Source organism: Oncorhynchus tshawytscha, linkage group LG03, assembly GCF_018296145.1.
Source record: "Oncorhynchus tshawytscha isolate Ot180627B linkage group LG03, Otsh_v2.0, whole genome shotgun sequence".
NCBI classification, from domain to species: domain Eukaryota; kingdom Metazoa; phylum Chordata; class Actinopteri; order Salmoniformes; family Salmonidae; genus Oncorhynchus; species Oncorhynchus tshawytscha.
In genome coordinates this window covers 29,240,203-29,253,928 of record NC_056431.1, presented here as the reverse complement: position 1 = coordinate 29,253,928, position 13,726 = coordinate 29,240,203, and the positions used below count along the sequence as shown (strand labels likewise).

The window sequence follows — 13,726 nt, the reverse complement described above, 5'->3', positions numbered from 1 at the left end:
CCTGCACTGACAGCAGACTTTCATAGCGGGAACAATGTTAGAGAAGGGAGGCTACAGTAATATGGCAGGGCCAATGGGGTTGATGAGGTGCAGCTATGGATGCAGTGGTATCTGAGAGAGGATAGAGAGAGTGGATATTCATAGCTCTGATAAAAAGGCAAGGAGAGCATAAAGATTATTCCTTCCAAACTCTGCTCTTAAACTTAGATACAACTATCACATCAAAATGGTTGTGTAAACCAAAACTTCTCCATAAAAGTACACTTTTCCCAGTTGACCTTTGTGCTGGCATGTATGCTTCTGATTTTCTCGTTAAGGGAGAGAATGGAGAATATATCCATCCACATCAAAGTGAACCCTGAAAATAAAATCACATCGCCAAAAAATTCCTTGGCCTCCCGTGCACATTCCTCTAAACCCAATACCTCTGCACTGCTGTAGGTAGGAGGAATTATGGATTGGGTACATAATGACAATACATTTACAGATATTAAAGCGAAACCGTCAACAGCTGACTTGGCTGGTTCCAAATGAACATGGGCAGAGGCGGTGGCATTGTTTCTCTGTTAGTTTGCTTGTTAGGAGCCCATTGTGTTTACTTAGGTTTTTTTCTCCGTAAAAATTTATGGTCGGCCATACTTTTATGTTGGCTGAGTTATGTGGCGCTCTCTGGCAGGGCTGCAGCAGGGACCTTTGAAGTGAGGCCATAAAACGCGGTGAGAGAGCAGCCAAGGCAGCACACTGTATTGTGGGTTGAGGCAGGACACGCAGGTCAGTAGAGTCAGCGGCAACGGCACTATACAGGGTGTGAGGACAGGTCCTGATCATACAGAGACCTGGGGCCTCTGCCAAGAGGACACTAACACCTGTAGTGCATCCACGTCACAGATCACATAGTAGGCATAAATAAATTGTTACTGCACACAGTTCAGAAGCCTTGGCAGTACTATAGTAATAAAACACCGATATCTAGATGACACAAGGCCATACTGTAGATATGTATATTCCCAGAGCTGGGAGTCCAATGATGTCATTCCTATCATGTGTAAGTGTGAGTCAAAGTGGACTGAAGTATGATTCATATGTGACTGCTGTGTTGAGTCCATGTTGAGTCCCTTTGAGTTATGAGTGTACTATGTAAGATCAAACCAATCCCCTTTAGCCTGCCTAACTGGAAAGGGGAGAACAAGTTTCCATTGCTGGCATTTTTCCTTTTGCTAACTAAGTTCCCTCTATAAATAAAAACCCTGTCATGGACCTGAATCACAGAAAGACCTCTTGAGTAGGGAGAGTGATGAGTTGTTTAACTCATCGCTCCCCTCAATCTGAGTGTGGTGATTATTTTATCAGCACTGATCGATGTGAAGAAGCTACCTTTCCACGGCAGCCCCCAACGGGCTCACCAGTGAGCTCACATTTAGAGAGAAAAAAGTGAAAAATGAAAGGCAAAAGAAAAACAACAGGGTGAAAAATTGCTGCGATCAAAGTGCTAACTCCCCAGTCAAACTTTCCAATATGATAAAACCAGAAGCAGGAATTAACAGAAGCAAGGATTGTCCTCTACGGCTTAACGTCTCCCATTTTTATTTCACTTTGAAAAGAATATATATATAGTTAGGAGAGGACAGCATCTGGTGTAAAGCTCTGGGGGATTTGGGTCCCTAAATGAAGACAGATCAGCTATTTCTTTCCCTGAGAAACGTGTGTGTGCGTGTGTGTGTGTGTGTGTGTGTGTGTGTGTGTGTGTGTGTGTGTGGCATGTTTAGTTCTGACTCAGTCTATAACAGCACTACTGAAAAAAATCACAGTTTGATTTACGTCTTCCACAGCTACTGTCGGTGGGCCACCAGAGCCTCTACTGTTTACTGTTTATAACAACCAACCTCTGAAAGCCTGAGAGAGCGCCAAACCCACTGCAATGCTTTACTTACAATCTGACCCCACTCTAAATCTTTATTTTCCTCTCTCTCTCTCTCTCTCTCTCACTCACTCACTCACTCACTCACTCACTCTCACACTGTCACACACACACAAATACTGAGAGTTTTAACAGATTGTTCAATCTCTTTTGGACTTGTATGTGCTATTGCTATTAGTTATTACTATGAGCCACATGACTTAGCCACTTATAGGGTGCATGGGTTAACCTGAGTTAGAATTTGAATGAGCGAGTGCTTGTTTGTGAGGGGCAGGGGTATGAGTGCTAAAGTTATCTTTGGAACATATTTTTTCACTGTCTGGTTTAAACCTGCAAAAACTCATACATTTGTTATGACACTGCTGCAACGGGTATCTCACGGAAGCAAGGTAGCACACTTTAACACCAACACATGCACACCCAGATGCTATCATAGGCAATAACAAGCAGGTGAGGATAGAGCTGGGCAAGGTAGGCACAGGGACATGAGTACAACACTGATGATAAAGTGTGAGGTGAGATACTTGTCACTTATCAGTCAGCATCACTAATCAGTCAGCATGATACTTATCAGTCAGCAGCATGAATCACTCAGAGGGAATTCATTCCAGCGTGCCATCCAAAACATGAGCCATCCATAACAAGGCCACACAATGGGCTTCAATTAAATGTAAAATACATTTGGTTCTTTTGAACAACTCACACAAAACCCACATTAGATGTATTGAATATTTATTTCACCTCTGTCTATGTAGTGAAGCTACTTATACCAAGAAATAATCATGAAAACAATTAAAGCACACATTTGTGTTGCTCACTGATTTTAAAAAAAATATATATATTTTTTTTTAAAGTTTGTTAATGATTGAGTGAATGTCATGTTTCACACCATATTCCACATCAACCTCCAAAGAGACCCGTGCATTCCTTTGTCATACAACCATTGTGCAATGTCAAATAAGGAATAAAAGGACAACAACGTTACATGGCACAGACACCATGACCCAGACATGTAGGCCTAATATCAAGTTTCACATCAACAAGCCTGTTCTAAAGAGGGGAGCTTCCCATGTAAAACATGTTAGTGAAAGGTTCATGAATTATTTATAGTCTGTTCTATTACACAAAATGGAGGTAATGACCCCTGAGTGGGTTTACAGTTTTGGTATTTGGCACAGCAAGATAGCCACCCACTTTCAAGCTGATCCCTCTCTGCAACATTATTGAGGGTCAGGGTTGGGATACAGTTTGTGTGGTCCAAGGCAAGTGAAAATGACCCGAATCTGAGTAAAACAGGCCCATGTTTATAAAAGATAAGACCTTAGAATGTGTTTAAATGTATTTGTAGATCCAGACATTCCATTAAATCACTGCACACATGATCGAGCACACTGACATCAGTTTTTGTGGGGCTACTAAAACTCGTACTTTAGTGGCTCTAAATAGCATCAGGGGGAAATTGGTCCTTGCCCATGAATTCTGACCTACTCATCCTACAAAGGGGAAGTGAAAATGTATTGTAATAATTTACCAAACGTAGCCTTCATAGCTGCCTTGGAGCATGCGCATATGCATCGTAAATTCCCTAATCTTTGAGTCTTCCGGATTGAGAAAAATGTGCATTCGGAAACAACCTATCGGGAGTTTAGGTTTTGGTCATCTGTAAACCGCATCTATCCAATCACAGAGGCCTGTCCGTCTGCTCTGTAGTCTCGCAAGACACAGAGAAGTCATGGCTGCCGTACGGAGCAGCAAACTTCTAGGCAAGTGTGTTGCATCTCCAACCGGGAAACACTCCGCGTCGGTCATCTTCTTACACGGCTCAGGTGGTTACGTTTTACACTGCTCCCGATGTTTTAGTGGCATTTCTTCAACGGTAACTACGCGGAACTAGCCTCATAACTAGGAGTTTTGGTAGGTTAGCGACCTGTAGCCTAGCCTGTAGCATTGCCAGAGTACCTTCGATTTAGATACTGAAAGCTTGTGTACTGTGATGGACAGACAGGACTGGCTGTCTTTTGAAATGTATACAATGTGTATACAATGTGGCTTCCACGCAACTGTAACTGCGTTATGATATGGCATACTCTGGCAAATGAATAATGTAGCTTAACAGAAGCTACGTAGATCGATACATTCAATTGAGTGGTCAGCATTGGGAAATGTTAGTCTAAGGATACTTAATATTTGGGTTTGATCACAAGAGAAAAAAACAGAATGCTATATGTATTTATCTGATCTCTCCCAGATAAAATAAATGTTAAATAAAAATGTATCAAATATTCACCGGTCAGTAGCATGTGAACGGGATGTTGGTGAAACCAAGGTTCTGCTCTGTAAGCCTCGTGACTGGTGAGTCAGTTATATTGGCTAACTGTTCACTTCTGCCATGCAGGAGACACTGGACGCGGAGTGCGAGCATGGGTCAAAGAGGTTTCAGGACCAGACCTGGCTTTCCCCCACATCAGAGTGGTATATCCCACAGCTCCAGCCAGGTATTTTTATTTGTTTTATTTTACCTTTAAGAACAAATTCTTATTTTCAATGACGGCCTAGGAACAGTGGGTCAACTGCCTCGTTCAGAGGCAGAACGTCAGATTTTTAACTTGTCAGCTTGGGGATTAGATCTGGCAACCACTCTAACCACTAGGCTACCTGCCGCTAAATGCAGTACTGCAGTCAAGCTGCTGAAACCCCTCAACACACAGACAAAGCCCTTCAACTGTTGTCTTTGAAATAACTGAACTAACCCAGACAGGTGGAACATCTGGGCATATATTCATAAAGCATTTCAGAGTTGGAGTTTTGATCTAGGATCAGTTTTGCCTTTAAGATAATAATGATTATGATTATACATTGCTCAAAAAAATAAAGGGAACACTAAAATAACACATCCTAGATCTGAATGAATGAAATATTCTTATTAAACAATTTTTTCTTTACATAGTTGAATGTGCTGACAACAAAATCACACAAAAATTATCAATGGAAATCAAATTTATCAACCCATGGAGGTCTGGATTTGGAGTCACACTCAAAATTAAAGTGGAAAACTACACTACAGGCTGATCCAACTTTGATGTAATGTCCTTAAAACAAGTCAAAATGAAGCTCAGTAGTGTGTGTGTGGCCTCCGTGTGCCTGTATGACCTCCCTACAACGCCTGGGCATGCTCCTGATGAGGTGGCGGATGGTCTCCTGAGGGATCTCCTCCCAGATCTGGACTAAAGCATCCGCCAACTCCTGGACAGTCTGTGGTGCATGGAGCGAGACATGATGTCCCAGATGTGCTCAATTGGATTTAGGTCTGGGGAACGGGTGGGCCAGTCCATAGCATCAATGCCTTCCTCTTGCAGGAACTGCTGACACACTCCAGCCACATGACGTCTAGCATTGTGTTGCATTAGGAGGAACCCAGGGCCAACCACACCAGCATATGGTCTCACAAGGGGTCTGAGGATCTCATTTCGGTACCTAATGGCAGTCAGGCTACCTCTGGCGAGCACATGGAGGGCTGTGCGGCCCCCCCCAAAAAATGCCACCCCACACCATGACTGACCCACCGTCAAACCGGTCATGTTGGAGGATGTTGCAGGCAGCAGAACATTCTCCACAGCGTCTCCAGACTGTCACATGTGCTCAGTGTGAACCTGCTTTCATCTGTGAAGAGCACAGGGCGCCAGTGGCAAATTTGCCAATCTTGGTGTTCTCTGGCAAATGCCAAACGTCCTGCACGGTGTTGGGCTGTAAGCACAACCCCCACCTGTGGACGCCGGGCCCTCATACCACCCTCATGTAGTCTGTTTCTGACCGTTTGAGCAGACAAATGCACATTTGTGGCCTGCTGGAGGTCATTTTGCAGGGCTCTGGCAGTGCTCCTCCTTGCACAAAGGCGGAGGTAGCGGTCCTGCTGCTGGGTTGTTGCCCTCCTACGGCCTCCTCCACGTCTCCTGCTGTACTGGCCTGTCACCTGGTAGCGCCTCCATGCTCTGGACACTACGCTGACAGACACAGCAAACCTTCTTGCCACGTCTCGCATTGATGTGCCATCCTGGATGAGCTGAACTACCTGAGCCACTTGTGTGGGTTGTAGACTCTGTCTCATGCTACCACTAGAGTGAAAGCACCGCCAGCATTCAAAAGTGACCAAAACATCAGCCAGGAAGCATAGGAACTGAGAAGTGGTCTGTGGTCCCCACCTGCAGAACCACTCCTTTATTGGGGGTGTCTTGCTAAATGCCTATAATTTCCACCTGTTGTCTATTCCATTTGCACAACAGCATGTGAACTTTATTGTCAATCAGTGTTGCTTCCTAAGTGGACAGTTTGATTTCACAGAAGTGTGATTGACTTGGAGTTACATTGTGTTGTTTAAGTGTTCCCTTTATTTTTTTGAGCAGTGTATATCCTAGGTGAGCATTCCTACTCCAATGCTTTATGAATATGGACCCTGAATAGCATTTTAAATAGGCTAAATAGCCTAATACCCTTTTCATACTACTGCACCGAGATGAATGGACCATGTGAATAGATCATTTCCAAACCAGTGCGGTTCGGGTCAGCACGATATTGTGGAAGGGGGTAAATCTTCTTCTCCTCCTCCCATGTGACCCTCACTACCCAAAACTTTCCTCATTCCATAGCTAAACTTTGAATCTTGTTCTGTCTTCTGTTGACCCCTCAGGCCGTACACACCCATGCGGGGGGCTCTGTCCAATGTGTGGTTTGACCGCTACAAGATATCACACGACTGCCTGGAGCACTTGGAGTCTATAGACGCCATGGCCAACTCCTTGGGAGCGGTTATACAGGAGGAGATCAGGGCAGGAGTACCAAAACACAGGATGATCATAGGTACTGTCTCACACACATACACGCTAATTCTGCTGCTACTAGAGCTGTTTGTTTTATTTCCCTGTCTCTTTCTGACCGTATGTCAGATTTGGCTGTATGGTCTCTCCTTCACTCGTTACCTTCCTCATGACTTCCTAACTCCATGACCCCCTCCTGAATGTGTATTATGCACCCATCCACTTGCCCATTTGCTTGATCTTGCTCTTTCTCTCTCTACACACATCACTCTCTCTCTCTTGGCCTTGGTGTTCTCAACTCCCTCTGTCATGATATAAAATGAAGAATGCAAGTTATCAGGTTTCTTTACCCTTTTATACGCTGCCAATTATGAACCGTAAAGTATTTCTGGAGGGATTCTTGGGTTCAGCAAATCCTTTTTCACAAATAGTTTGGTTATCAGGTTCGCGTGTAAATGACAATGACATAAAACCGCTCGGATCAAGCTCCATAAACACTATTTTAGAACCTAGGTAAGAGTTCCCACAGGAAATATGTGGGGGGGGGGCATCGCAAGTTTTATGTCTCTGTAAGAGAACAAATGATAGCATCCATGAAAGGGGAAACCGATGGGAACATTGGGAAAAGGGTTAACCTACAAGCCCTGAAATGTATAAATATACGGAAATAGTTGTGAGTAGAAGAGAGAAAAAAGAGCCGAGCGTTTGTGTGAAAGGCCCAGTGTGGAACGCCAGAAAAGCCCCTGAACTCCACTCGAGAAAGTGATTCAAAAAACACATGTTCCTGGGAGAAATATTATCTTCCTAAATCATAACATTTTGTCATTAACTATAAATACTCATTGGAATCAGTCGGCATACTGGAGAAACGGGAGTGGTCTGTACCCGGAGTCCACTTGCAGGGCTGACGGACTGACAAGCGGCAGAACTTTCCATGGAAAAAACTTTTTCAAGTACAAGCCGCCGCCGCAGGCTTGTGTGTTCATGTTTTTCACTCTTTAGAAAAGCATGGATCCGTTGGGAAATCTCAGAAAAGAGAAGCTATCGCCACAGTCATGATTTCACACATATAGGCTCACACACACACACTGAAAACACACAGCAGCACTGTACCAAACAGCACAGCGGAGGGGTATACGAAAGAAGGAGACATTAGAATGTGAATGTATGATTGAGGTTTGTTATCGTGGATTGGAATGAGAGACTGAGAGTATACCAGAAAGACAGTCTCAAAGTATGTACTCTTAGAAAAAAGGGTTCTTCAGCTGTCCCCATAGGAGAACCCTTTTTGGTTCCAGGTAGAACCCAAAAGGGCTCTACATAGTACCAAAAATGCTTCTACAAAGGGTTATCCTATGGGGACAGCCAAAGAACCCTTTTAGGTTCTAGATAACACCTTTTTTTGGTTCAAGGAGTATAGCCGGTGAAATAAAGAAAGAAACAGAATCTCATGGACAAATGTTTTATTCGTTGGGCAAAGCGTGTGAACTCCCCCCATATCTCCATTCTTCCCTTCCCCCTCTGACAGGATGATGGGTACTTTCACACTTTCCCAGATGTACACCGTGTGCCCAGATGTACCCAGATGTGTGAGATTAAGGACGGGCTCGTGAACGGATGCCGACTCCTGAGGAGCGAAAAAGCTGATGATGTGGAACTATGGAGTCTGTTTCATTTTTAATGTTTTTTTATTTTCTTTCTCAGTCAAAGGCAGAGTATTTTCCACTTCGGACCGCTTAAACTGCCAGGATGGCTTAAACTACTGTTACTCATACATAATAATAAATTAATATATTTATTATTATGTTCCTATCTTATATTATTGCCAGTATGCACAGTTGGAAAAAATGTTTTTTTTTTTTTTTTTTCCCCTGGGAAAAGCACTTTGGATACAATATTCAATACACATTTTCAGTGAATACCTGTACAAAGACACCTAATGGAACCCAGTGCAATGACATGTTCTGTTTTGTCTTGTTCCTCGTCCAAAGGGGGTTTCTCTATGGGCGGAGCTATGGCCCTCCACCTGGTGTGCCGTTATCACCCTGACGTAGCAGGAGTCTTTGCTCTGTCCAGCTTTCTCAACAAAGACTCTGTAGTATATCAGGTAAGGCAGGCTGTCACTGGTATGTCTACTAAACTGTCCAGACAATATTCAAAATCTTGATTAGAGTGCCAGAAAACTACAACTACCTACTCAACTGTCCTTTGAATGACAGATAGTGGTAGAGAAATATTGGTGTATTGATATACAGTTTCCCAATTCAAAGATGCTCCATGTCAGTCCCAAGATCTTGCATTTATCAGGAGTTGGCTGCACTTGGTTCTGACAGAGATATTGGGCCTATAGAGTGTGCTAGTAAGCAGTCTAGAAGTGTCTGACTGACTATTCTCCCCCTGCTAGGCTGTGGAGGAGCGGGCAAGGGCGGGGAGCCCCCTCCCAGAGCTATTCCAGGGCCATGGGACAGGAGACGAGTTGGTGTTCCATAAGTGGGGAGAAGAAACTACGGCCCTGCTGAAGAAGGCTGGAATGACAACCACCTTCCACTCGTTCCCAGGCCTCCAGCACCAGCTCTCCCGGCCAGAGATTGAGCTACTGCGCTCCTGGATCCTCACCAAGCTGCGCCCGGACAGTCTAGACGCCAGTGGGCAGTGACCAGTCAGCCCCACACCACTAAACAGACACATTAACAACATGCTATTAACATGTTAAAAACACATTCACACTATTGAGCTGCTTTAAAATGAGCCAAACCAAACGGTACTGCGCTGGCCTGGTAAAGCACTGCCCATAGTTTCTGGAACAAACCTGGAAAAGCCAGCCAGCACGGTCAGGTCGGTACTATAGTGTGAAAAGGATATTAACATGCTGGGTGGGCTGTGGACCACCTCACAACCTCTGTTGGACACAATACCGCTTTTTAAAAAATGTGTCAATAAATGTTTGGCTTTTTGCTTGGACACTGTCAGTTGTGCTTGCTTAGTGTCCTCAACAGCTGTGTGGTTCCCTTCAAAAGAGAACATGTGATAGTTGAGTGTGCTTATAACCACTCCCTCTGCACTTGTACAGTCTCCACTCTTCGTCTGTCTAACTCTGATAGGATATGGGAGCATGCTCTGCCTTCACCCCTATCGTTTAACTAACACTAGAGTCAATTTAGTACCGTTGCTGTAGAGAGAACAGGAATTGTTTAGTCAATCTTGCTCGCTCTGTTTTTTTTATACACCATTATCGTTTTGCGCTGGGGAATGTGTTGAACATGTGTGGGGATGGAGGGAGCGGAGGTCTGTTCTGTTTGCTCAGTAGTTCTGCTCCGTAGCACACATCGCCTCATTGATAGTTATTGGGAAGAAGCAGTTAGCTATTCTTCCCTTCTTCCTACCTGCAGCCTCTCTCTCGGCGTTGTGCTTAAGGTAGTCCGGATGTTGGGCTGACTTCACTAGTGTAGGGCTGCAGGCCAGGGTCAGAACACAGGAAGATCATGAGTGAGCAGTAGTAACACTTAGGTGCCAAACATAATGAGTTATGGAAATGATTCACGTTTCTTGTGTAGTCCTGGCTATAAATTAAACATCTGTCAACATCAGCAGTCACCCTTTGGAAAATACTTTGAATTATGATTTTTGAAATTGTATCCACAAACCTTTAAAATTAACATTATTTGAATGAGTTTATTATATATTTGTCGTTTACATGATATAGGCTATAACAAATCAGCAACTTAGACATGAATAAGGTGGGGGCCTCCCGGGTGGCGCAGTGATCCAAGGCACTGCATCACAGAGCTAGCTGTGCCACCAGAGACTCTGGGTTCTAGCCCAGGCTCTGTCGCAGCTGGCCGTGACCGGGAGGTCCATGGGGCGACGCACAATTGGCCCAGTGTCGTCTGGGTTAGGGAGGACTTGGCCAGAAGGGATATCCTTGTCTCATCGCGCACTAGCGACTCCTGTGGTGGGCCGAAGCAGGTCGCCAGGTGTACGGTGTTTCCTCCGACACATTGGTGCGGCTGGCTTCCGGGTTGGATGTGCGTTGTGTCGAGAAGCAGAGGCTTTCGACCTTCGCCTCTCCCGAGTCCGTACGGGAGTTGCAGCGATGACACAAGACTGCAACTACTATCAAATAAAAGACATGAATAAGGTATGAAAAATGATAGCTGCTCAGAACCAGCTAGAGAATGTAACATGGTCCCCCTACACACATTTTGGTTGGGTGTTCTTGTATCTCACTGCAAAGGAAAATGCATGTTTATTACGTCACAGCCGTGCATGCTTTCATTCCAACATATAAACTGTATGTCCAAAATGCTTTGGCATCTAGCTGTTTTTACAGTAGCAGTAAGGCTATTCAAATTCAATTAGAAGTTGGCCTCAACACCATCCACCATTTAGGAAGCGTTCACCTCCAGCATCTGTTTCATCAATGTGTGTTGAACTCAACACTGATTAAAGTCTGCTCCCACTATACTCTCTCCACTTTCTAATCACCCAACAAATCATGTGCAAAGTTTATTTGTCAATCATGCTCTCTCCCCCTTTTCTATCTAGGTTTTTTTTTCTCTGTCTCCTACAACTGGAGAGGATGGAAACGTGAGTATCAGGTGAACTCGGATTAGGCAACAATGTTAAGATCATTCTTAGTGGTTTGGTGTGGCTGGGATGGGATGGGGGGCTGAGAAAGGGAAAAGAGAATGGGGAGGTGGAAGATGGGGGTGCGCTCAGGGCCTCAGCCCATGTCGAGGGGAAGGGAGAGAAAGAAGAGAGGAGGGTGGGAGGTGCGGCCAAAGCAAACAGACTGAGCTCTGAATTTTTCTCTGGCCCTGATCGCTGATTACTTCCAGCTATGTGTGAAAGAATGCTACTGTTGAGCGGCCAGCAGTTCTCCTCCCCTACACCGACTGGCACACTCCCCTTCCCTTGTATGCCTCCTTAGCCATCGCTCCTTACTCGCTCCCTCCCTCCATGCCCCCACACGTTCTCTCTTTTTCTACCTCTCTTTCCCTTGCCAGTGAGAGGCCTGGGCTGTAGCCTATTGCCATCCATGCGTTTTTGTTATTTAATGGCGGGAATAGATGTAGGTAATGAAGGAGGCCTTGAGCGGTCTACTCCTCTCTAGGTGAAATTTTGGTGAAGAAACAAGTGTTTGTCGACGCCTCTAAAAACGCTGCATTTCGAAACGAGGAGGATACAGCCTTTACCGTGACAACCCTTTTCCACTGTAGACTTTAAGTCCTCTCAACACTCCTTATCCAATACCTTACTTTTCACCACTAATTGGCATATGATATGCCACTACAACTCCCGTCACTGTTTCTGAGGCTCCTACAATACTAGCGGATCGCAATTACATAGCCACCCTAACTTGTAACTGGCCCCTTAACCCTTAGCCTACCTCACTCCTCTCTCACTGGCATTTCTAACTTCACCCTTCTGTTCTCCACCTTCCCTTCTCTTTGCTTTCTTGTTCTCTCTTTTCCTGAGGTATTCCCCCTTCCTCTCCTCCCCTCCCTCCTCCTCTAAAGTGCGTCCCCTGTCGGCTCAGATGATAATCTGCTTCACGGTGCATGTGTCAGGGGGAAGGAATGCTAATCTGGAAGAGTTGCGGACTGTGAAGTCGGGGCTTTTTTGGCTGCCAGTTTCCACTGTGCACTACTTTCCATGTGGACCTGCTCCAGAGTGGCCAGGCTACAGCAGAAGGAATTCCCGGCTGAGGGAGCCGAGATGTTGAAAGATTCCAGATCACTCATCTGGTCACCCCCCCCCAATTAGAGGTCACCACTCAATTGGTCTATCGCAACGCTTGACCATCCGTCGATGATTTGTAATTAGATACTATGGATTCCAATCCAGTATTAAATGATTTGTGGTCTAGGGATTAGATTATTGTTGTAGTGTCTAATATATTTTTCTAACATTTGTTTTGTACAGTGTGCCAGCCAAATTAATTAGGAAGTGTGTGAGCAAGAGTGCCAAAATCTGATTGTATCCTCATTTTATTCCAATAGCCCATTTATTGTAGATTAGGATTTATAAATAGTCTGAATTGAAGAATAGGGTCTAACTTGAGTTAATGTTACTTTATAGAAAAACTGTTCCGACCAGCAAAAATAAGTTCTGAACCGGTTTGACCCCCAGAAAAATGCTGGTTCCTTTCTGTTCCTTTTTTTAACCTGTGAAATAAACCGTTTTTGAAAAACATTTAGGTCATTCAATTACTTAACCAATCAGTGTGGGTAGAGCAGGCAAGCTAGTTGTTTACATGCATGATGGACTGACATGTGTAGCCTATGGCGCAAGATGCGACTGACATTTTGCAGAGGGTTGAGGAGGCTTGAAGCGCTGGGCTGACATGCACTATCTGAATTAGTCCCCCCAGAAGAACTGTACCTGGCTTTTACAAGAGGCTGGAGCTGGGCTCTGGACAGAGATGTCACGGGCTGTAGCCATGGCCAATTTGTGATGGTGATCTCCCAACTCTGAAGAAAGTTAGAGGTAAGTGCAGGTGATTTACACGGAATATACCAATTAGGAACACCTTTCTAATATTCAGTTGGGGTCATGGACTCTACAAGGTGTCAAAAGCGTACCCCAGGGATGCTGGCCCATATTGACACCAGCTCTCCTTTGGGTGGTGGAACATTCTTGATAAACAGGGGAAACTATTGAGTGTGAAAAGCTCTAGCTTTGCAGTTCTTTTTTAAAATATATGTTTATTTTCCAAAAAGAGAACGAGATACAAACATTGACTTTCACTGTACTGTTGAATGGGATGGCAAATTTAGAGGACAAAACAAAACTTAACTCGCATATCCAAAATAAAAATCCTATTAGGTAGTACATATGATAAGACAGCGTATAGTCATTCCAAGCAGTGTAGTTAAACCAGAAGTAAATATTGAGTGGAGTACAGCACAGAGTAGCAGCAGGTCATCAACCCAGTTATGAAGGGGGAATAGACCATTTATCCCGTATCGGCTGCCATATTTTGTAAAACATTGGA

General features: G+C 44.5%; 1 protein-coding gene across 2 annotated transcripts; it reads left to right on the top strand.

The window, feature by feature from the left end:
- The first annotated feature begins 3,523 nt into the window (after positions 1-3,523).
- Positions 3,524-9,690, top strand: lyplal1 (lysophospholipase like 1). Of its 2 annotated transcripts, none has more exons than XM_024402033.2 (5): positions 3,524-3,681; positions 4,314-4,413; positions 6,603-6,772; positions 8,721-8,836; positions 9,134-9,690. In XM_024402033.2, the coding sequence occupies exons 1-5, from the start codon at positions 3,651-3,653 to the stop codon at positions 9,383-9,385; spliced, it is 669 nt and encodes a 222-aa protein (XP_024257801.1). In that variant the 5' UTR covers positions 3,524-3,650; the 3' UTR covers positions 9,386-9,690. The 2 variants fall into 2 exon arrangements, with proteins under 2 accessions (XP_024257801.1, XP_024257794.1); XM_024402026.2 differs by having other exon boundaries at positions 3,526-3,744.
- The last annotated feature ends 4,036 nt before the right edge of the window (positions 9,691-13,726 follow it).